This window comes from Vidua chalybeata, chromosome 5, assembly GCF_026979565.1.
Source record: "Vidua chalybeata isolate OUT-0048 chromosome 5, bVidCha1 merged haplotype, whole genome shotgun sequence".
Lineage (NCBI taxonomy): Eukaryota > Metazoa > Chordata > Aves > Passeriformes > Viduidae > Vidua > Vidua chalybeata.
The window spans coordinates 12777008-12802650 of record NC_071534.1 but is presented as its reverse complement, the minus strand read 5'-3'; the positions used below and the strand labels follow the sequence as shown (position 1 = coordinate 12802650).

General features: G+C 35.4%; 1 protein-coding gene across 1 annotated transcript; it reads left to right on the top strand.

The window, feature by feature from the left end:
• Nucleotides 1-6013: 6013 nt before the first annotated feature.
• EPYC (epiphycan) lies at nucleotides 6014-25362 on the top strand. Its single transcript, XM_053943243.1, has 7 exons — nucleotides 6014-6034; nucleotides 8134-8314; nucleotides 18392-18545; nucleotides 21034-21192; nucleotides 21813-22015; nucleotides 23577-23672; nucleotides 24923-25362. The coding sequence occupies exons 2-7, from the start codon at nucleotides 8147-8149 to the stop codon at nucleotides 25091-25093; spliced, it is 951 nt and encodes a 316-aa protein (XP_053799218.1). The 5' UTR covers nucleotides 6014-6034; nucleotides 8134-8146; the 3' UTR covers nucleotides 25094-25362.
• Nucleotides 25363-25643: the final 281 nt, after the last annotated feature.

Here is a 25643-nt window from a genome sequence, read left to right as displayed (position 1 = left end):
TATCTTGATACTTTTTAATCACATAAAAAGCAATGCAAGGAACATAATTTATTATGAACTGTATTTCAGACCTGCTTTAGCAGAGTTTGAATAATTGAACTTCTCTGATTTCCAAAGTGCTTTTCTAGGCTAACAATATGGTTTATTTGTATACAATATATAGTAACAATCTGACAAGTCTTTAATCTACTTTAAAATTCATATCATACAGAAAGAGTGCTATGATGGATTTAACTTATGGGCTTATTATACAAAAAATGTTAGAGATGTAAAATTAGCAATGTATTTAAGGAGGATCTTTGAATTTTATATCAAGCCTGGCTTTAGGCAATTGAAAGTAACACGTTTTGGATCTTGCTCACAGTTTGCAACAAAGTTTAGTAATTTCAGAAGCAGATATTGAAGGTTCTAAATCACCCTTTCTGAAAGTAAAGTGAGAGCCATCCATTCCTGTTGATATAATTATGGATTTTTGTTTCTACTGTAAATGTGCATGGTCTTTGTTGAAAAGAATGCTTTTTCTTAACAACTAAGAAATTCCAAGCATGCTGAATGCAATGATGTATCAGAGACTATATAGATATGATCTTTCCATATGCAAGGAAATAATACTCTGAATGCTCATTTAGAAATTCATCAGTCTGGTAGACCAGACTGCATGAAAATATTCTGAGATTTTACTGCTAGTAAGCAATATTAGATGCATCAAGCATACACCTGACAAATTTAAAATTATCATGCTTTTTTTTTTCTGAAAGATTTAAAAAACCCTGACCAACCAACTGAAAAACCAACTGAAAAACTCCCAAATCCAAAACTAAACAGCTGGACAGACAGTACAAAAAAAGCAGCAATATATATTTGAAGGACAGAGAAAAAGTCATATGCTATCTGCCTGCATCAACCATGGATGTAAGAGGTGAAAATTAAAGTACACATAGAGGAAAAGAATAACAGACTTTAAGAGTATGTGAATTGAAAAGGAATCTGCTATCAAGAACAAAAGATCAGGCAAACATGAGACACTTGAGTAGATCTCTACGTAAAGGGTAGTTATTTCTGTGACTCACTAAAAAGTTTCTTTTTATTGCTTTGCATTCACTGTTTATGCAGAAATAATTAAATCTAAACAAGACTTTGCTAGCAAAAACAGTTGTAGCTATCTCACATTTTCTGTTTAACTCTCTTTTCCCTGCTGTTTATGCTAATTTGCACAGAGGATGGAACAGTTGGAGCACTCTAAATCCTTCTTTTATACTTCTTTTAACTTTGATGAGCAAAATGGAAATGCTAATCCCTTCTGCAGACGCATGATTTCCTTCCTTTCTCCTGCTCTCTGAGATATTTGTTTTTCTGCTATCCAGCCTTTGTTCCCCAGTCCCAGCGAGGTTCATATGATGCTCTTCTTTTCCCAGGGCCCTAGGGTGAACAAAATTCCACAGTCCAGCAATTCATGAAATGCAAGTGATACTGAGACAGGCAAGGGATCTATTAAAGCAGATTCCTACCTCTCCATCCTCTTCCTATGCCTACAGAACAAACAAACAAACAAACAAAACAGTCAAGAGTGTTCAGTACTGCAGAAGGAATCAGTCTAAAATGCTGGCCTGAATTTTAGCCCTGAAACTGATTGAACTGATCTTCAATGATTCCAGAATGTCACATTGTGCTTTTCCTTTGTTCAGTATAATTCTGACCACATATTTGAGATTGGAAAATGAATGATAAATAATGATGCAGGAAATAATAAAGTCAACAAAAACAAGGTGAGAAAAGCTTTTATTTGGACATGAAGCAGGCACACTGGTACATCATGCAACATCGGTGAAAATGTTGGAGGATTTTCATATTAAATGACTGGGAGAAGTAGCATGTCAAAGATGCTTGATCCAGTGCTCTTTGGTATGCACTGTAGTAAAATTTTTCATTCAGTGGGCCTAATCTGGAATACTAAATACTGCTTTTATTTAGAAAACCAAAACCAATGAATTTGAATTAGGTAAAGGTACATATGTGTAGGTAAAAAGATATTGTTTGAAAAGTCATATTTTAAATCCTAATTTATTTTTTTTTTATTCACAATAATACATGTCTTTCCAAAGAATTTATAGTGTCTCTAGAAGGAGTTACATCTACTTTGCAGTTACTTGTCTACAGTAAACTCAAAGAAAACAAACATTCATTTGCTTCCTCATACTAACATTAACAAGCTCATGAGTCATAGCATATTTTGAGAAATTAATATTCATGGACCTCCCACTTCTGACCAAAACACAATTGTCTCTGTCACACAATATGGGTGACCCAATTTTGTTCATCTGACAGATACCTTTTTGGTAACAGAACATGAAAAATTTGGAGGAAACTGAATGTGACTTTTAAGAGACTGTGCAACTCAACAGTTGAACTTACTGTCACCACTACAGGAACACTCATTTATTACCTCCCCTCTTATGTAGGACTGGTCCCTGGCCCAGGAGAAGGTGATCTTTTATTTTGTTACTACTGTTCTAGATGAGAATACATCAACATGTTAACTTTGCTTTATTACTCTTACACTATAGCTTCAGACAAGGAGAATCTTTTGGCCAAGTGCCAAAATGAAACAACAAAATTAATTTTGGGATTCTCCTGTCACTCCTTTCAATTCTGGACATACTCTTGTTAAAAATCAGTACAAGAATTTTCCAGAGCTGTCACAGTAGACTGAAGACCTCTGCTTCTGTTCAGACTAGCAGGTCAAGAAGCTGACAAGAGGGAAAGTTGGTACAATACCCAAGCTCTTTATGAGATTCAGACAGGATTTTTTATTTTATGACAAAGGTAGTATTTTTTTTCCACACATTTTTTTTCTTATCATAAGTTCCTGGGGATGAATCTGTGAGGCCTGAAAGAAAAGAAAGCAAAGAAAAAATTATAATGAGTGAATGTTGACAGTCTGAATCAAAGGTTCAGTGCTTTATAATCAAAGCTTTGGAAAAACAAAAATAGGATAACCCTGAGGCTTTGGCACTGAGTTCAAGAACACCCTTAGGAGTCATTGCACCTCCAAAAACTGGGAGAACTGAAATGGAAACAAAGCCCTCTCAAAAAAACAGGGGAATAAATTAATTCATTTACTACTGCCAGAAATTATGCAGTGGGAATGCATTCTGCCTAGGAATGTGTTAGGCAATGGTCACAGCTGGGTATGCTTCCAGTTTAAGCAGTGCCCCAAAAACCACTGAATGTGATGGAACTCTCTATTAACTTCAGTGAGCTTTTAATCAAGCCCAACTAAGTCAAACAGCAAGATTTAAAGACAGCTGAGGAAGTTCACAAGACAGTAACTTACACTGCACAAGGCCAGAGAATCTGGAAAAAGCCCAAGTGTCAGTGAAGGGACTAATTAGAGGGCATGAAAAGCTCACTCTCAAATGTCCTTTTGTCAGTCTCAGGAATTTCATTATCTTCTGTGATAACAGGATTCAGAAAATGCAAGCAGTGATCTGAATCAGTTTCTAACTCAAGCACAAATTTTCTGTGAGCTTTTTAAGCTTCGGGTTTTGCTCAGCAATGCCACAAGACCTCTAAGTAGTCTTTTTTTTTCTTTTATCTTTTTTTTTCTTTTTTTTGTTGGGTCTCTTGGGTTTCTATCTGGTCCAGGATTGCTAGCGTCAGGACTTCTGTCATCCAAGCTCAAACAAATTGCCAAACATTAATTTTGGCATCAACTAAGGCATGTCCCCTGCAGATACACCACTCAATCTCCAAATTCTTGCTCTTTAAAGCATAAACCAAAACAAACAAAACTGTTTTATTTGTGTGCTTAGCAAACCATCATTCCTGTAAGCTTCTAACATTCTTTATATAAAATATATTTTTTTTCAGATTTCCTAGTTTTCAGATTTCCTAGAGCTAGTTTCCCTAGCTTTAACAAAAAATAAAAATCCAATATTTGTAAGTTAACATTTGCCTTCAATTAATTTTACTTGCTTAGTGTTTCTGGAAAACAAGGCCAGCAAAGCATGTTGTATTCTCACAGGAATACAGTATGCCACTAAAATCAAAGTTAAGATCCAGACACAAAGTGGTTTGAACTTCACTGGTATTATAAAACAAAAAAAGCAAACCTACAGATACAAAGGTTTCAGGACCTGGGTCTCAATATACCTAAATCTATTTAGTTGTGTAAGAATGAAGATAAACATTAATAATTATATTAATAACTTGTTACAGATATGAATTTTCCTTCAATACAAAAATAAAAAATTGGCATCTTTTGCACAAGTGAAAGCAATGAATATTGGACCTGACTAGAGAGAATATGTTTTGTAAATGAAGGAGACACATTGGAAGTGAGGATTTAGCAGAATAACCAAGTACAGCAGAAAATACTATGCTGAAACGTGAAATAATGTTTCCTACTTGCAAATGGAGCAGCATAACAATTATCAGTAGCACTAGGAAGGTGAATGACAAATTTTTGCTGCAGCAGGTACAGATGTTTGCTTTGTTGTCAGGAAGGAGCATACACAGGCATTGCAAGCAACTAGATCACTAAATTAAAGAGTAAACTGAGGCTACTGATCTGAAGAAAGAGAAGAGCAACAGGACACAATAGTGTGGTGTTTTCACTGTACTTACTGCCCTGATTTTTCATGGAAGAAGATGCTTTTGCAATGGGTAAGACAGTGAAAAAAGAAATTAAAAATACCTGATTTAATGATTCAAGACCTTTCATAGAAGCAATTAATGTTAAACCTTCCTAAGAAAGAAATCTGTCATCCAAGAGTGGTCATATTACTAAAAGCCACTGCAGACTTGACTCAATTGCCAAAATAGCACATGATACCTTGAGCTATTTAGTATGTCCTACAACACCCTAACCTCTACTATCTGCTAACAGAGCTATTGCTCTTCTACCCTTTGACCTATTGGTCAAACATCGTGGATTGTTGCCACAAGGCACGTGGCTTAAAATTCTTCATGTGCTTTCAGTGCCTCATGCAAATTTTGTCCACTAGGATGGCCTTATTGGGAAAAAAAAAAAAAGGTGCTGTGGAAGTTACATAAAGCAAAGGGAATAAATTTTCCTTAGCACATTGGAGCCTTATACATGAATCTTACACCCCTCCAGAGATACAGGAGAGGTTCTTTTGTTAATATTGGACATTGACAGTATTTGAAGGCATATTTTATTGAAGAGTTGGAAAAATTATGAAAATATTCAGAGGAAAAAGTGGATGTTGTACAAATACTGATGATATAAAAGTACAGAATTAAGTAGGAACTGATAATAAAGAAAACACAATCATATAGGAAAAGAGATAGCTAGACATGGTAATATAGTGAAACTTTTTTCTGGTGTAGTAGAAGTGTATGCCCATACTAGAGTGTATTCCCATCATTTGCAGCCTATGATAGAGGTTCATATCTATTAAGAAAGTGGCATTTCCTCTCAGAAGGAAAACACTGGAAAGAGTATATTATATGAGCATTGCTTCATAAGTACTTACAGAAAATTAAGGGGGGGGTACCTCTGAATACATACCAGATAATACCTGCAGTTGATGGAAATTTATTAAACATTATCATGTATAATAAGTCACGAAATAGAGATGTTACATATAGGGAAAATATTAATATATAACTCAATTTGCTTAAGCCTTGGTTTTGGACACTGACAAATTTGTATTTGTAGTTTATCAGGTAATACAAAAAAGTTGTTTCAGAGTACAAATGAGAGTGTTATTGCCATATTGGTAGGAGTAACAAGAAATTTGAGAGGAAGGGGTAAAAAACTGTCATGTGAAATAAATGCCATTTCCTTACAACAAATCTTTGTTTGACATTCCAAAAATTCAGTTCAGCATAATCATATATTAAAGGTGTTTGAAGTCTGAGAAACTCCCTGGGCTGAGGTCTTCAGCTGAGGGTAGAAGCTGTGCTACCTCCCACAGCTGCAGAATGCTACTGCCATTGGTCAGGGTCTAATAGCACTGGCTCTGCATTCTGAGTAGCTCCATCCCATTTGAGACAGTGGAAGCTAAAGGTAAGTTTTGGCACTTCTCTCTTAGTTGAATTTTTATCGCTGGAAATACTAGTATTTGTTTTATTTTATCATGCTTAATACTGATTCAAAGCTTGCAGATTCTGGAGACTATTTATTTTTCCCTGGATATGTCTTAGTTCCTTCCTGTGAGAGGTGTACATAATCTTCATCAAAATATTTGATCTTACAGCTACTGCAGATGCCAATATTTCTACAGTGAATTCCAATATATTACATGAAAGGGAAATAGAGACATGCAAACCCTGCAAATTAGTGCAGATAATATAACCATAGGCAAACCTTTTTTTTTTTCAGATATTTGCAGATTTTGTCTCTATATATGCAAAAATTGATACCTATCAAGCCTTATACCCTTTAAAAATCTTTTATTTTTAGGAGTTGTGACATGAAAACAATTTTGCATTGTGAACAATTTTTTATTTAAGAATTGTTTATTCAGAGGAAAAATTACACCATTACACCAAAATTACACCATATATTTTAATACTATATTTTGGGTTGATAGATAACCCTCTATAACTGAATCATCTGAGAAAAATGGCATGGAAAGGAAAAGCAAGACCAAAACCAATTTTGTCAAAAATAGGCAGCAGAAAACATAAAGACCGACAAAAACCCGCTAATTCTAGCATACTTCAGAAACTGATTGCGTTTCTATTTTATTTTACTTTTTTTTTTTTTTAATAAAGCAGAATACTTTTAGTAATATTGGAAGCTAATACTGAAAGGTGAAATTCATCTAAGCTTTCTCAAAGAGAAGACCCAGTGACTCTTGCTTCTTCCAACAGCAGCTGAAGTCTTTCTGAATAAAGAAAATGAGAGAAAAATGAACGCCTTGTGTTACTGACCATCCCCAGAGGAATTTCATATCCTCATGCCTAAACCCACTTTATAAAGACCTCTTTTCATGAAGCTAAAATTCAGCTTGTTGCCCAGTACATACATTAAAAAAAAGCCTCATATATTTCTTGTACTTTATTATAAGTAGCTACAATTTTGAAATTAAATATTTAAGAGTATTTATCATGGCATCACATAAGGAATACAGTTCATTAGACTTATGCATTGCTCATCATCACTGTGCTTTTGGTGAAATTAATGTGAGCTGTAGATAAATAAAGATGTAAGTAAAGAACACTGAATAGAGCCTTGTGTCAGGCATCTTATATGATAACAGTGAATGCATCATTTACAAGGAAAACACTAGTGCTCAAGCCTAGCATGAATTTTCTACAATTTTACAAAATTCTGGAACTTTAAATAGGTGAAAATTCAATTTTAGAGAACTTTAAATGGGTGGTAATTCAGTTTTACAATTTTATTTTCCAAGGAGAACAGGTGAATTCACCACACCACAATTTCTCACTACTTTATAAAAGGTGTTGATCGAATAATGAAGGAATTCAGAGTACTGGCACTACTGTCCACAGGGCGATGGAAGACACATATTACTTTTATTTTGCTTCCAAGACCTTTGCAAAAGTATGGTCCAGATGTGCCACACCAAGTAAAATTATGTTCTGACAAAACAACTAACGGGTGAAAAGTGTTTTGATTATGCTTATCCAGAGATGACAGAGTTTCTGATGTTTTCTAACTGTGTGGTGGTTTTGTTTGTTTGTTTGATTCTGTTTAGTGTTTTTTATGATGGAGGAGAGATGTAATAGTACATTGTTATACATTACAAAAGACTATTTTTTGTGATAAGTAATATAATAATTTACCTTTTCTCTAGTTTCTCAAACGTTCATATCTAATTGCAATGAAAATAGGTGAAGCTAGATGAAAGGGTAAAAATATCATTCAGATGTTTATTTTTACACCAATAAAATTCCATAAGTCTTTTCTAAATTATATAACTATGAGTATGGCCAAAGCAGTATGAAAAATTCTCAGGTCCAGGGACTCTTCATGAAGAAAACCAGATTAAACTACTGAGTCACCATAAATAAATATGAATTATTCATCAGAAATATTGTGGATTTTATATACAAGTACTATATTTGTGACAGTAAATTGTCATTGATTCCTTGTCAGTACTAGAGTACCTACAATCTGTCCATTTTCTTCTCTTTCAGAAAAGAAAACAAAATGCAGACCTTTGTAAATATTTTTCTGGGATTTTTTATCTTTGAGTCTGTTGTAGCTGCCCCTATCAGTGATACAATAATTTATGATTCCGAATTCTATGACATACCATTTGGAGAGCTGCCTCATCCATTTGCCTATGATGAAAACAAGCAGTCTGACCAAGTAGAGGTAATTAGAACTTTATTTTTTCTGTCTTTCCAAAGTGTATAAATGCAGTAGTTACTGATCAGTTTTTCTTTGCCATGAAAATACTTATCTGACAAATCTACTTATGTGGTTTCAATTGCCTTTGCAGTTCATTCACTTTTTCCCTAACCTACAAACACAGCCAAAATATATTCTAATTGTTTTGGGTTTTATTTGTGGTAATCTTTTAGAGTAAGTGAAAGGTATCATGCTTTCCTCAGGTCTCCATGCAATTCCACAAATTCTGTTGGAGATCATCATAGTAATTTACCTGTCTGGGTGATGCATGGAGGCAGTTGAGACAAGATTTCCAACATTTCCCATTAAATGAGGTTGTAAAATGCTGTTTCCTTAGGTTTATGTTCACTACAAGTGTGTCAGGCTATAAATGCTAATGTTTTCTTTTGCTGTTAGGAAAGTGGCAGAAGGAACAAAAAAGAAAGGGAAAGCATTTGAATTTAAACACTGGAAATTAAGAAAAATTACTGAAAAAAACCTGTTGAAATTCTGATACAGTATGAGCCCATAAGATATGTCACCTGTAGAAGCAAGGAACTCCACTTTGTTGGCTTAAATGCTTCCTTCCTCTTTTACAATCCTTTATTTCTTTACAGTTACTAAAAGGCTACAATAATTTTTTTTCTCACCCTGCTGATTAGACATTGGTACAACTTCCCTGAAGGTAATATAAGCACTCTGTGATCCAGGATTTTGTGTGATAGAAGTTGATTAAAAAATATAACATTTAAATAATATGGTATTTTCATTTTTATACATAATGTTTTAGTGCTTTTTCACATAACAATGAAAATACAATCCTTTGAAAGATTCATGATTACAGCAGGAGGGACAGGAGCTAGTCTTTCATCAATGTGAAATAGAAATTGGATAACAGCTTTAAAATCAAAGGACAGAGATAATTTAAGAATAACTATATTCCAAAATAGAAGAACTGAAGAGATAAAAATAATCTTAAAGTTAGCACTAAGATCAGAACCTTATAATTTGTAGGAAATAAATTTTCAACCTAAGAGGGATTGAGAAGAACTTTGCTGTAAGGAACTTTGCCTTTGGCCTTTCCTTACCTTTCCCTTGTGCCACTCTTGTGCTCTACTTGATTCTGTTTGAGCTCATTTTCCTGATAAAGTCACTACCAATTTTCGTCGCTGTACTCTATTTCACATTGATTAATATACCACAGTTTCTGTCCCTCTTTGCTCTTAGAAGTGAAGTCTTTATCATTCCTACAGAAACTACTTCCTTCCCAGAAATGGGAGAAGTTATTTTGAATGTGCCTCATCACTGAGTTTTTCTCATTCAAACAACAGATTTCTTAGTAATGCATTTAATGGTAGGTGGGATTCTCCTGTGCTGTGCTCTTTGTGAGGTCCTATAACACCAAAACATGGGGTGGCCCTTTCCAAGCTTCTGAATGAAGGATAGAGATAAAGCAATGGGTTAAGATGGGTGTTCTTTCCCAGCTGAAAGGAAATTTGGGATGACTGATGTTGCACCCAACAAGAAAAGATATGAGAGATCCCAACACAGGTTGTTTTTTTAGAAGGCGTGGAATAGGCAGAGTCAGGGTAAAATGGTAAGCTTCTTTTCCAGAGCAAGATTATCTTCCATTACTGAGCTCTTCAGATAGTCTTTTTAAAATTCATCAGGTGAAGTTCATCCATCACAGCAGTTGAACAGAATTTTGTTTTGCATATGGATGGACCTCCCTGTGAGAGCCTTTTTTTCATAGATGTTTAGCCAAAATCTTTTTTTTTTTGCTTACATTCCTAATACCATTTACCACCCAAGAGAATCCTAAGCATTCATAGTTCCTCATATCCCAGGAGATATGAGTGGTCAGTGCTGTAGGAATCAAGCAAATTTTATAGACATGTCAGTGTACTATTTGATAGGGCATGTCAGTCTTGCAAGTTATATTTTAATCACTGATAGTACTGATGTCATGCAAGTTTTAAGCAGAATACATTTGATTCCTTGATTGTGGTTATGACTTTACTGCTTAAAATCTTGTTATCATAATGATGTGAACAACACAAGTGGGTCTATGTGTAAAATTCAATATTTATTCAAGGTCACAGGTTAGTTTTTATTATGCATAGTTTACATGATGAGCAATACCACAGAGACCCAGACAAACAGCAGGCCTTCAACAGATCTAGCCTGTGTGCAGTAACTCTTTAAGACTGGAATTTCCCTTTAAAGAGCTCTGAATCATGTCTTCAGGCTTCTGAAACAGTGGAGAAAAAAACTCAAATAGCATTTTCTGTTGCTGTCCTCAATTTAAGATTTGAAAATTCAGCTATGTCCAAATAGAAGTCATTGTATTTAATCCATTTTTAGACTCATTGGCAAAATGCAAACTTTACCAAGGTTGTGTATCCACCTGATTAGCAGAAGGTCCAGGAGACTGACCAGTTCTAGTACTTCAGATGCATTGTGTGCTAGTCCTTTTAATTTCAATGTGAATTGAAGTAGAAATTAACCTGTGCACCTCAAGGAGTTAAACTAAAGCAACTGTGTCAGCATGTCCTTTTCTAGACTATTAGGTACTGTAATCACACATTCAATGTGTAATCACCAAAGTGTGGAAAGACCTGAAGATAATTAGAAAGGGATCCTTTCCACTCATTCTACCTGGTTAAAATTAGGCTTGGCATCCCCATACCATGCTCTAAAACAAGTGAATGAATCATTCTCTTGGGATATATATTGAGGTGGGTTGATCTCAGCTGGCTACAAAGGTGACCATCAAAGTGCTTTCTCACTCCCCCTTCTCAGACATACAAGGGAAGAAATTAAGGTTAAAAACTTGTGTTGACATGTAGGCAGTTTAATGAAGAAAAACAAAGGTTGCATGGAGAACCAAAGGGAAACAAAATATTTATTCTCTACTTCCCATCAGCAGGTGAGGGCCAAACACTTCCAGGGAAGTAGGACTTGAGTACCTGTAGCAGGTGCTCCTGATGACAAACACCTTAATAATAAAGCCCACCCCCTACCCTCACTGCCTCCTTTCTCTCAGCTCTTATTGCTGACCAGATGCCATATTGAATATCCCTTTGCTCCTTGGGTCACCTGCCCTGGTTCTATCCCCTCCTGAGATCTTGACCACCCCTGCCATACTGGTGAGAGGGATAGTCTTGGAGAGTGGCTGGAGAGACAGTCTTGGTTCTGTGCCAGCACTGCTCAGCAGTCACTGAGCACTGGTGTATTATCAACACCTTTTCAGCTGAAAACACAAAGCACAGCACTGAGCAATGCCATGGGGAAAGTTAATTCCATCCCAGCCTGACCCCATACCCCTATCTTCCTCAAGTAACTTTTGATGAACCCTAGACAACTGTTTCAGGTTTAGTATGAGAATTTCGTCTTAATACAGTTCACGAAGAGTGACTCAGTCCAACTTCATGACTTCTTTGCTAATTCTCATACTCTGGAAGTATTGTTTCTTGTGTAGAGTGCATATGTGCATATACACACACTCTTCATTGGATTGAAAACATTTTTCTGAAAACATTTCTAGATAATGGCTCTTGATATTCTTCACTTGAAGTCCATTTTCATCATAGATTCTGGAATAATCTTAAGGTTGGGAAAGGTTCCGTATGTATACATGGAATATTTTTTTAATGCAAATATTTTCAGGGGGCAAGTAATTGTAGCTGTGAATTACTTGTGAGAATTGTATTGAATCCTCAATCAAAGCTATGCATTGTCATGTGTTAGGTGACATTATAGATTATAAAATCTATGGTTTCCAAGATCCCAGGTTAGTGAGACACAGAAGACCTAGCTAATGTTTTGCATCCAAATGGATATTATTACTGGAAAAACTTAAAGTAATATATCACTCAGAAATAAAATGCACATAGAGACATTAAGATAGCAGTATCTTTCATAGATAATGGCTAAAAAAGGCAATGTAAAAGGAAAGCCTATTATCAAGGAAAGAATTCCAAGGTCCTCAAGGAGAAAGCTGTGGCAAAGAAATGTCACCGTAAGTGTACAAGCTTTGTGTTGAATTTATCTTCTGAAACAGACAGTAACAGTATAAACATGAGCTGATGTATCTCCCCTTTTCTTTAGAGTTCATTAGTATTTTGAATTAATATTTATATCATGGTAGGGTCCAGAGGCCACAGTCAAGTGGCCAACTGCTCTGAACGCATATACAAAGAGAGATTTCCTTCTTTAAAATTAATAAAATCAAGCCAGACTCTCAAAGGAATTATTGTGTGAGGTTCTAACTTTTTCCCTCTTTGAAACTAAAACTTTGTTTGGAAAATGTGTGAGAAAAACAAATTGTGGAGAGAAATTCTTATATACATCAGCTACTACTGCTTAAGAAAATGGCACTGCCATATCACATATCACAGTGTCTGTTAAATATAATCAGTCAATTTTTCTTTAGGTAGCAAAAACTAAGTTAGAAAAATAAGAAGTAAAAATATAGGAGCATCAGAAAAAATATTTTCATTGCTAAGATAGGCTATCAGTGAGGCTGAAAAGCAAGAATGGTTTGCCTAGCACTGAATAAGCAGAAAAGTGAGGGAGTTAAATACAGGTTGGTCTGGGTCTGTTTACACAAAAGAGGTGAGCTGTAAAATATGATCCACAAAATATTCTGAAAGAAACACAGTGAAAGTCTAATATTTGATGCCTTTTGATTAGCATTAGTCGATAGTTTGTTGAATTTGACTCAAACTAATAATAGGGCATATCCTGTTGGCATAACACACATAAAGAGGAGCCATGCTTGAACAAGAAGTCACTCTTGCCATTCTGCACTTGGGAGAGGATTACACGTTCCTGTCTTGATGGTTGGTATTTAATTAAATAAGAGATTTCAAAGAGGATATACAATGACTTTTCAGAACATCATATACATTTTGAAAAAAAAACTATTAATTGGTACAAGTCATGTACAAGTCAGCCACACAGTTGATCAGAGAATCAAACTTATCATTTGAAGCTTTATCCCCAAATAGGAATTTTTCTAGTTTTTCAGAAAGGTTTTGACTATACCTCTTGTTAATCACTTGTCTGGAGTGACTAACAATTCAATTTCTTTTTAAGATAGAAAATAAGTCTTTAAATGCAAATTTCAAAAATAAATTTAGGCCACTTTTGAAAAGGAAAGCAAACCTTCCTGCCTGTGGCAAGGGGGTTGGAAATAGATGATTTTTATGGTCCCATCCAACCCAAAACATTCTGTGACTCTATGAATAATTTCTACCATAATTAGACATTGTCTTGTAAGTCTTGGTATTTTCAAAACAGCTATGGGAGAAACCAGTTCCTTTTGATGGGTCAGTGTGTGGAACAACTGTCCCTTCAAGGTTAAAATGCCTCTTTTTAAGTTTTGAATTTTTGTGTATTAAATTTATTTTTTGCTGTAAAATAAACACTGGAACAGAACACACTTCAGATTGTCCCGTGGATTTAAACTTATCACATGTAATACATCAGCTTTGATCCTAAAAGATGTAGACATAAAATAGACACATAAAAAAGATACATAAAATAAACTCCCGAGCCTCTCCTAGTCCTTTGTTTGTCTTGCGTATTTTACTGTCAGTGGTGAGATACAGAGCCCACCCTAAAATGAATTTCTATAGCCAATGTCTGGAGCCCCTTTTAAGAAGTTTTGTCTCTTTCTGTACTGACTGTGAAGTGATGCTAATATAAACTAAATGCCCAGCCTATGGATGGCAAGTTGCAAACTGGATTTACCAGTAATAAAATTGCATTTTATCACTTACTCATGTGTTCTGATTTCTGCATTCTTGACTTTTGTGACTTCCTGGTCTCAAAGTGCCTCTGAATTGGTCAGCCCCACTAAGAACTTTCATTAGAAAAAGGAGTCACATTGGATAAATATAGGATGGGGAAAAAAGTAGGTACTCCATGTAATCTTAGGAAAGATATCACTATCCTTTGGTATGCTCTAGGATTAATCTGCACTGGTATTCTCTAAATCTCTTGATTGATTCTAAAGACAGAGTAGGGTAACTATTAACCACACAGATGGCTAAAGATAGGTGACATGATATCGCTTCAGTTTTTCTTATGCTGTGTATTAAAACTGTCTTGGAAGGCAGATTATTATTTGAAGACTTGTAGCTATTGGCAAAGAGAAACATACTTTATTGTATTTCTGTATAATGTTCTTCCTGCTTTGTGATTTTTCACAAAGAATATTTCTTAAAGTACCAGATGAAATACAAGTCCACTCCCTGCCTAATTCCAGGCTCTGACCTCCCTCCAAAAAACCCTATGGAAAATAATGCCATTAAGTGATATACAATAATTTATGTTTCAATTTTTAGTTTTTTTTAGCAAAGTCCGGTTTCCAAAAATAAACAAACATCTGGAAAATGAGGGATTATTCTGTACAGCAAATAGTCCAAGAAACATCTTTGTCTTGTTACAATTTCGCATGATTTATCAAACTTGTAAAAGATACAAAGCTGCATGGATCAGATGACCAATAATGGGAAACAGACTTTTACCTTTAGGTCACTGGTTCAAATCCAAGTTATGTACAGCAAGAAAATAGCGCTCATGCTCTGGGTCTGGTATGCAAAACACATATATCACTGAACTCCTACTCTGTTACAAGTATAAAAATTGTAACATCATTAAGTTAACATCAATAATTTTTGTTTTCTTATGACACTCATGACTGCAGGAGACAGAATAGATAATGCTAACTACTTGGAACAGTTCCCCTAAACCCCAGACATAGTGCATTTGCAGGGAAACTGCTGGGAGACTTTTAACTGTGTATCTGCAATTCCAGGTAACGTCCTACAATAAGAAAGAGATAACTGTAGAAATGGAAGTACTAGAGGTTAACACCTCTGCTTTGCTACCCAACAGCTGCAGTGATTAATCAACTAAGAACCCTCAGAAAGCATAAAGTAAATAACAAATCCTAAAATTGTAAGTTCCATAAAGCATGTCCCAAATATGCAGTCAGTGTAGATGACCCAAACTTCATCACAAGTGAAAGGAAAATTATCTTTGGTCTGAAGCCTATTTACAAAGCCTATCTTGAAAATACTCTTCTACAGAATATTACTTTCAATAGAACAAAAGTTGCATATAAAGACATTAACTGATCTTAAATCTCTGGATTTAATTCCAAAGTTCAGAAGAGGGATTCTTATCTAATTTCCACAAATCTGGTGAAGAGGTAGACAGCATGTGCAAGAACTCTAGGGCAGCACTAACCTGGGTCAATAAAAGTCTGGAATGTATCTCTCCCTCTAGGCTTCCTCCATTTGGAGAACAGCTGTCCCACTTCCTTTGTTCCCAAAGCCTTCTTTTGATTTGTCCCCAAGTCCATTCCTGGTTAAGCTGTCTACTGTCAATGCTACAGATGGTAACATTGTGTATTTGTCTGCACAAAAGGACAAGGGACAACCTTATTCTTACATCAACTCAGGTTACTCAGTTCAGCTGAAGGTCATCAAATGCTCATTTGATTACCTTGTATTTTGTGAGGTTATGATCTTGGTAACTGTACTGGGGCATTTTTATCCATAAACTCTAATTAGTAATAGCATCTGTGGCGTAGTAGAATATAACTAAAGAATATACAGAAAACCTAAAATATTCTTAGTCAAAATCTGAGCCTGTGTGGTTCAGAGTGCTTACTGTTTTTTTATTGCTTTCATGTTCTCTGTCTTCAGCGAAACTAATTAATATAAAATATTTGAACCTATTGCCATTATATAGCCTAAACCAAATTATTTATATACAAAAGAATTAGATTTTAGGTAGTTATTTAGATGTTCTAAGGCAACCCAGGATCCTAATGCTTAATATTGCTTGTAATTATATATAGCTATGCTGCAAGATAGTCTGTTATGAGATGTAAATTGTTTTTTTTCTGAAATTTTCACAGTTCATAGAACCCTAGAATTGTTTGTGTTGGAAGGGACCAAGATCTTCTACTTCCAACCCCCATGCCATGGACAGGGATACTTTGAAATAGCCCAGGTTGCTCAAAGCCCGATCCAAACTTGCCTTGAGCATAGGAATCCATAACTTCTCTGGGCAACCATTTCCAATGCCTCAGTACCCTCACAGTAAGGAATTTAATAATACATAAAAGTTTCAGCCTCAAGCCATTCCCCCTTGTCCTATCACTACATGTCCTTCTAAAAAGTCTCTCTTCAGCTTTCTTGTAGGTCCCCTTTAGGCACTGAAGAGCTACGATAAGGTCTTCTTTTCTCTGGGCTGAAGAACCCCAACTCTCTCAGCCTGTCTTCATCTTCTTGGCTCTCCTCTGGACTTGCTCCACACAGGCCCATGTCCTCCTTGTGCTGGAGTCTCCAGTGCTGGATACAGTACTACAGGTGGAGTCTCACAAGAACAGAGTAGAAGGGCAGAATCACATCCCTTGAGCTGCTGGTTACATATTATATATATATACACATACAAAGAGATTCAAATAGGGATCAAATATGGCAAAGATCTGCCTGTGTTTGGAATCCAGATGTTATGTGGTTTAGTTCCTTTAACTTCTAAAGTCTACACACAAAATCAATTTTTAAAAATTCTAACTATTTGGCCAGTCTGGATGCAATTACTTTTTATCTGTCTTTTACAATTAGAACTTATGAACACTATTGTGATTGATTTCTACAACTAGTTCTTCATGGAGACAGCAAAGAAAGCAGTAGCTGTGGGATGGGGTCAAAAAAGGAGATGCTTGGTCTGGTGAAAAACTCAGGATTCAAGAGTTTTGTGGTGGTGTTTTGCTAGAAAGCTGAAGTGGATGAAAACTAAAGCAGAATTTTGGGCTTTGGTGCCTTTACAATTGGAATAATGGTACTGTGACAAAATTCCTATATTTGGCTGTGCCTTAGAAAAAGCTAAGGAGTGCTAACTGCAGCACAGGGGTGCAGCACCCGCAGGGTTAAATGCATTGCCTACATTTTTAACAGCACCTCACATGTGCAAAACTTTATAATGACACTAATTAATTGTTTTGGATTTGAAGAATAAAGAGTGCACTTTCAAAAGGGGCTCTGGCTCAGCTGAACAATATTATTACACATGGGGAAATAAAGATATGGTGGGAAAGTAACTTGGAAAGATCCCATAACTACATCTGATGATTACAGAAAACAACTCTGCCTCTTTGCTAACATAGACCCCTCTGTAACAAGCCTGGCAAGTCTGCAATACTCTGTTTATGAGAGGTGATGTGATACAGGAAAATTGCTACATATTAATTTTTATCCTAAATTGTCATATAGGAAAATCAACAGAATACATTTTTAGAATTAGATTTAACCTGTCAAAATTTACTGCTTTGATTAGTTTTGTTGAGTGAAGGACAAAAAAAATAAGCTTTCTAGTTCCATGCAAGGATCTTCCAAATTTTATAAGTGTTTTAAAACCAAGGTTTTATGCAATATTTTTATCTATATCCCTTTTTTTTATACTACATAATACAGCTACTAATGAATGAAGTTAACCAGAGTCTTGCACATATTAGAAAGTTGTATGTAAAGTTGGAGTTCAGAATTATTTAGTAATATTTTTAAATCATGTTAGTGTTCTAAGCAGAGCCTGCACACCTACACTGGATTTGGATTTATGATGGTACAATTCAAAATTTTATGGTAAATGACTTGCACCTTTTTGATATTTCGTAGCAAATTTTCATTTTTCACAACAGTTTATCAATTTTATCACAAATTAATTTATCTTTTAATAAATATGGAAAAATAATTTTGCTAGTATATATTCTCAGTAATGAAGTATATGCATGTGAAGTATGTGCATGTATGTTGCATACATAAAAGCCACTCAAAGCACTGAGCTAAAAAGTGAACAGTATGTTGGATTTTCATAAATTGCTTATATACCATCAGAATTCATTATAGCCCTCGGATAAAATGTAGCTCGAGCACTAAATCTCAGAAAAAATGCGACCTCTAGTGGGAGAATATGAATAACTGGAAGAGGAACAGCTTCCAAGGGAAGTAAACAGTAACAATTCTTTTTTATTTTCCCTAGACAGATATTGGGACAAAACTACCTTCTGTAATTCAAGACAGTTATTCTTCTGCACCATTGACAGAAGAAACTGAGGATGAAGCATCAACACCAAAATTAATTGACGGGTCTTCAGCACAGGGGTCAGGGGTTCTTGGACCCCAGACTCAAGATGGTTAGTAGACAAGAGAAATGTTTTTGTGTGTAGCGTTGATTTTGAGTAAGCTAATTTTATTTTCTTTTTTACTGAAAAAGAAGTACATAATTTCTGTATGTCTCTTACTGAAGAAAGATACAACATGCCTATCTTGAATCCTCCCAAGTCAGAAAGGTGCTTAACCAAAAGATTTCCTTATTTCACTGTGAAAACAACTGTGCCAGTGAAGATTTACAACTTGAAAATTTGCTGATGGTTGGCAATGCTACCAGTACTTGTTTTTCTGTCTTACATTTCAATATCATTATCAACTGCCTTCACTTATAATGATTTGCGACATGTTTTTTATAAATGTATTCATACAAAGTATAATCAAAATGTTGAAAAATTTTTGACCATGAAAGCTATAAACTGAAAAACTGAAAGAAAAGGAGCTACTTAGAACTTTTTAGTGGAGACAATTTTCAGTTCTTCTGACTATCTATACTGGAATAAAACTTTTTAAATCTTGCAGGACAATTAAAATTGTGAAACATAATCCGTCCCTCTCCCCCACAGTTTTTGCACTGCAATTTTTGGCATTTGTCAGAAGCTCCTCTAAATTATAGTAGGTAAAGTTCACTATAGTTATCAATTTCTGTGAGGGATCTTTGTGTTGTATGGTGATCAACATACAGTAACAGGAAAATCCTACTTTCTACTATGCCCAACACTACAGCTGAGTGCCATAGAAGAAAAATTAAATGAAAAAAAAAAAAAAAAAACGAAAAAAACCAACAAACCAACTCCAAACATAAAACCCAGACAGAGTTCTTGCTTCCAAAATTGTGCGTTCAGTGAAGTTAATAATTCATAGTCTTATTTTGGTACATGCTACAAGTAAGCTTGACCAGGCAAAAATATACACTGTCAAAACAAATCAAAATGGAATGAGAACTTCCAAGGAGATTCCAGAAAAAAGAAAAAAAAAAGGCCCATACTTTTCAATTTTGAAAATTAGAAGATTTTGCATTATATCCTGTAAATATTATATATGTTGAATTCTGTATCTGCATTGTATTTTTGAGTACTAAATGCAAATCAAGTAGTGCATCAACTAAAGAAATGCTCAAGGCAGTAATATATCAAATCAGATTTCTCTTTTGTCTTCCTTTTTATAGCAACATACTTTCCTGTCAGAGGTTGCTGCTATTGGCCTGGTACTGAATAAAAGACTACAAGGCTCAGTAACACTAAGCCATGCTCATTTTTCTTATTGATAACTTTTTGAATTCTTCCCCTACCTCTGTTTTTTTTCATTGTCTACCAGACATTGGTGAAAAATACCACTCCTCCAAGATCAAAAACAGGACAGGGTGAAACCCTTTCCCCATATTGTGGTACTATGTTGCAATATTATGAAAAAATAGCAGCCATCCTTAACTCAGTATTCATTTAGGCCTAGATTTGCTAGAATAGTTCAAGGTGTGAATTATTTTTTCCCTGTACTAGACCTACTCTCTGCAGCCAGTTTAATCTGTCCTGTGGAGAAAGTTAGGGAAAGCATGAAAAGATCCTTATCTCTAGGGAAATTGTATTCCTGGATGTCCAAGTAGAGATTATCACATAAAAATAAAAGAGTACTTTGGTTACTGATTCTTTAATCTTGCCTCAAATGGCACCTCAATAACCTACAGGTAATGGGGCAGATTAAGAAGGCACATCTCTCATGTAGCCAAATCTGACCTGGAGAAAAAACTAATCTGCAAGAAAAACATCTTCATATTCCTGAATTCTCCTACTATCTTATAAATAACAAGAGCAAACCACCCCATCTGCTACAAGGAGGTGGAAAACATGAAACAGAAAAGTATTTCTATGGGATTAAAAGCTGATAAACACATATGCTGATTTATACTCACAATATACTCATAAAAGATGTATCAAAAAGTCAGTGTCACAAGTGTTACAATCCAATTATTAAAATTGTTAGAGGGATGCCTCTGCCTGAATTGAAGTGTAAATGAGGCCATATACCAGTCAATAGCATGGATTTTATTTAATAGTAAATGTGAGAGGGGGAGAGAGAGGGGTAGAAAGAAATATAAAAAGGGAGAGGGAGGAGAGAAAAAGAGTGACAGAGAGACAGATTAAGTAGAAAATATCATTCATCAGCTATTATTCCCCCATCTAGATGGGAGGATGTATCTGCTAGCTTAAGGGGAAATCAACTTCTGTCTGGTTGCTGTCACCAAATATTCTATTATAGTTTGAGAAACAATTTATTAGAACAAATTAATTGTTATTCTAGGCACAGGGAGAAAAATAAATTAATTTTAAAAATAATTTAATCACTTTAGTGTTGCAACGATATGATTTGGTGATCAAAGCAGAATGGGAAGTGAACTTTACCATAGACAAAGACTGATCATTAGCTGCTTATGTGAGCATTTCATTGTAGTAATTTAATATGATTTTTTATTCATATCCTTTCTAACAAAGTGTTTTCTTTTAAATTCCTTGATAGATCTTCCCACCTGCCTTTTGTGTACGTGCCTAGGGACCACAGTCTACTGTGATGATCGTGAGCTTCTTGCTGTTCCACCATTGCCTAAGAAAACCACGTATTTCTATTCACGCTATAACAGAATCAAGAAGATCAGCAGAAATGACTTTGCTAACTTAAGTATGGATAGCAGTGTTATTGAAATCAGCTTTAATTTTGATTATTTCTGGCTCATATCAACCAGATATATAGTGATCTATTTTATATAATGTTTGATTATGGGAAATTTCACACATAAATGCACATGCATTTTGCTACTTTAGAGCACAAAGGTCCATACATTAGATGCAGATTCTCTGTCAAACTTCTGAATTATGATAAATTACAATGATCATTGATCTTTTTGCTGTTACTTGCAATCATCTTTAGAAAAGATTTATTACTTTAGAAAAGTAATAAACCCCCCCAAATATTCAATTTAATTTTGGGTTTTTTTTTTAAATTGACAAAGTGTTTGAGTGCATTTTATAAAGAAGTCAATATATCAAATTTCTTTCATATAGGAAAGTGTTGAAATAAATAAATGTTGAACAAGGTAGTAGAAAATATGTTTATTTCCCTTTAAGTGTCATTTTTCCAAACTATAATAATTTATAAGTTTCCCAAAACACACAGAAATCTTAAAACTCAACTTTGAAGTCTTTCACTGAAAGATGCATAAAGAATAACACAGGCAGAGTTTTTTTTAAATTTCAGGAAATACATTCTTATAAGTCTATTGTATCATATTTCTATGCCAGACCATTTAAAGAGGATTGATTTGACTGCAAACTTCATATCAGATATCCACAAGGATGCTTTCCGAAGATTGCCTCAACTTCAGGAATTGGTGCTCCGTGACAATCGGATAAGGCAACTCCCTGAGTTACCATCTACCTTAACATTCATTGATGTTAGTAAGAACAGGCTTGGTCGCAGAGGGATACCAAATGAGGCATTTAAAGTAAGTTTGGGTGTGATGGGAAAATATTTTCTTCCTCTCCCCAGATGATATGGTTAGAAGTGTAGCCTATTCTCCTAAGAGAGATGCTCCAGTCCCCTAATCATCTTTGTAGCCATCAAATGGACCTGCTCAAGGAGCTCCATGTCTCTCTCTTGTCCTGAGGAGCCCAGAACTGGACACAGCACTCCAGATGTACCTCAACAGGGCTGAGCAGAGGACCAGAATCACCTCCCTTGACCTGCTGGCAATTCTTTTCCTAATGTAATCCAGGACTCCATTGGCCTTCTTGGCCACAAGGGCACTGGTGGCTCATGGACAGCTTGTTGTCCACCAGAACCCCCAGGTGCTTATCTGCAGAGCTGCTTTCCAGCAGATCAGCCCCCAGTCTGTACTTCTGGTTACTTTTTACCAGGTGCAAGACCCTGTATTTGCCTATATGGAATTTCAGATTTCTCGGCCCATGTCTCCAGCCTGTTGGGGTCCTTCTGGAGAGCTGCACAGCCCTCTGGGGTATCAGCCACTCCTCCCAGCTTTGTGTCATCAGTGAACTTGCTGAGGAGGCATCTGTCCCTCCGCCCAAGTCATTGATGAACCTGTTAAACAATACTGGGCCCAGCACTGAACCTTGAGGGACAGCATCAGTGGCAGACCTCCCACTAGACTGTGCCATTGATTATTATGTCCTTCTGGGATCTGCCATTCAGTCAGTTCTCAATCCACCTCACTCTCACTCTTCCAGCCCACACTTCCTGAGTTTGCTAAGAGTACACTATGAGAGACAGCATTGAAAGCCTTGCTGAAGTCAGGGTAGAAAATATTCAGGGTTTTCCCCTCATCCATTCTGGTAGTTGTTTCGTTTTAGAAGGCAATCAGGTTGGTCAAGCATGATTTACCTTTAGTGAATCCATGCTGGCTACTCCTGATTACCTTCTTATCATTCCTGGGGATGAAGATGGCCTCTGGAATGAGGCCATGGTAGTTCCCTAGATCCACCTTGCCCTTTTTGTAGATAGGAGTGACACTGGCTTACCTCCAGTCCTCAGGCACTTCTCCTGATCCCTGTGACCTTTCAAAGACCACTGTGAGCAGCCTGGCTATGGTGTCTGCCAGATTTCTAAGTATTCATTCCTCCAACAAGTCAAGGGAGAAAATTATTTACCTTTTGTAATGGAATGAGAAATGTATTTTTAACTCAGGTATTTTTTATACAGTTATAATTTACTTCAACATAATACACTTTTGCAAAATTGAGCAGCCTTGTCACAAAAGAAAACAAACAACATCATCATTAAAATTACATCTTTAATAATTCTGTAGATATTTGAAAAACATTTTTCCCCTTCATTTTAATCTGAACACCTAACCCTTATCAGCAACATTCTCAGCCTATGCAAATCAGAGTTCATTACTGTCTTTGAATTTGTCTTTTCACCATATCATTCTGAAATAAAATGTTTTGCTATCCAGTGGTGCTCATTGTAGTGATAGATCTCGAACTTACTGACCAGAGATGCTAAAATATATCTGTCATTTCCCCCTGCTTTCTTCCATTTTCCTCTAGAATCTAGATGAACTACAGCATCTTTATATCACTGACAATAACTTGGATCACATTCCATTGCCGCTCCCTGAAAGCCTCCAAGCTCTTCATCTTCAGGTAGGCTTTTATATCATGAAATGGCTTTTTATATCATGCTCAAAGCATATGCACAACTCAGAAGGGCAAATATTTGTCTTATAATGTTTCTTCTGTTTAGCCAAAAATGTTCTTACTTGACTAAACAAGCTATGGGAAACATAAAATTAACTAGTGATTGAAGTCTTCTAGAGAAGTAAAATTTAGGTCAGCTAAGCATTAATTTTCACAGTTTGTAACACAATATTTTTTTCAAAAATCAAATTCTAGAATTACTATGATCTAATAGTTTCTTTCTGAATCCTTCCTTAACCTTTTCCAGCTCTGCTTATTTCCCTATATCTCCTCTTGTACCAATTTACAGTTTTATCAGATGTTTTTACTTATTGCATCATACAGAAAAAAGCTTTCAGTAAGCAATGTAATGTACCTCACATCATTTAACCTCGATCTTTCAGTAAGTAAATTTATTGAAACTCTCTGCCTGCTAGCTGACTTCCTTTTCACCTGTTTGTGCCTGTAAATTAAATATTCAGTGCTATGTGCTACAGAAAAAAAAAGTTAATGAGCAGGACTTTGTCCACGCCAATTTTTCACTAGTAAAGGAATGGAGAAGGGAACAATTTTCAGACAGCCCTCATTTTAGGTAATGAGTTTTTAGTCCCAGTTTCCTGACAATGCTGTATTCCAGAAATTCATTGTTGAGAATGGTTCGCTTCAAGAATGGAAGCTCAGTGAATATAAGGCATGTAAGAGCAATTTAAATCAAAGGAATAAAATCAAAAGCATTCAATTTTGCCAGTATATATACAGGTGTGAGTTAAACTAATGTGAGAGGGCTGGGAGGAAAGAAATTGTCACAGATCAAATCACAAGAGTTGTACCTTTCAGGTTGAGGCATATTAAGATGTAAGGATGATAATTATGTTTCTATGATTTTTGGACTGGCCTATCGTGGATCAAATTTGTCTTAATATGGCTCTTCACTATAATCTGGAAATGAAAATGCTCCATACTTCTACCAGGCTCCTCCTTCAAAGCCTATCTCTGCTACATTGCTTTGAGTTACTTAGTTTTGAAGCTTTACATTGTCCAAGAAATTTTCCCCTGCTTGGAAGATTTCTCTGTTCATGACTTGTCACCACAATCTGGGCCCTTGAGTTCAAGCTCTAGACACTGAAAATATGTCCATAAATGGTGTTTCAGAGTAAAAAATTACTTTCAGGTAAATATTCTGATAGCTTCTTTTTTGTTTGCTTGTTTTCTTTTAGAACAACAACATTCAAGAGATGCATGAAGATACTTTCTGCAAAATGAGAGATTTTACTTATGTGCGTAGGGCTCTTGAAGACATCAGACTGGATGGTAATCCCATCAACCTGAGCAAAACACCTTATGCATACATGTGTCTACCCCGTTTGCCAGTTGGTAACCTCATCTAAGCTACATTAACCTAGATGAATTTTTACAAACTTCATTTATTTGGGAAATATTTCTCTTAATATTGGAATTGATTACTGAGATACTGAGAAGATTATGAAATGCTAAAAGATAAATCCATTATCTACCCAACTGCAAGTTATTTAGCAATATCAAGAAAAATACCTTAGTACAAAAACACTGCAAATGCAAATTTTTTTGCTGAAGTGTTCAGATCTAATGTATGAATTCTAAATTTAAATAATTTTTACATATCAAAGTCTAAATATAACATGGTAAATAAAAAATAAAATTGTGTACACAATTGATTATTTATTGGGTTTTATTTTAATTGAGTATTTTTCTCTCAGAGATACATCAATTTTTCTACTTCTTTCCCTAGAGGTTCCTTCATTTTGGAAAAGTACAAGCAATATTAAAAAAAAATCTTTTCCTCAGAAAACAGAATCTTTCCTTCAGATTACCCTCCCATAATCTATCTATATTTTTGCAGCAATAATTCATCTTTGTAATGTTGATGAGACCCAAAGCTGTTGTCTTTATCTTTGATAG

Bases quoted from the DNA above. Each gene is read 5' to 3' on its own strand.
- EPYC (XM_053943243.1), top strand. From the start codon at position 8,147: ATGCAGACCTTTGTAAATATTTTTCTGGGATTTTTTATCTTTGAGTCT. The intron at 8,315-18,391 runs GTAATTAGAACT...TATTTTCCCTAG, and splicing joins AGCAGTCTGACCAAGTAGAG to ACAGATATTGGGACAAAACT. The intron at 22,016-23,576 runs GTAAGTTTGGGT...ATTTTCCTCTAG, and splicing joins TACCAAATGAGGCATTTAAA to AATCTAGATGAACTACAGCA.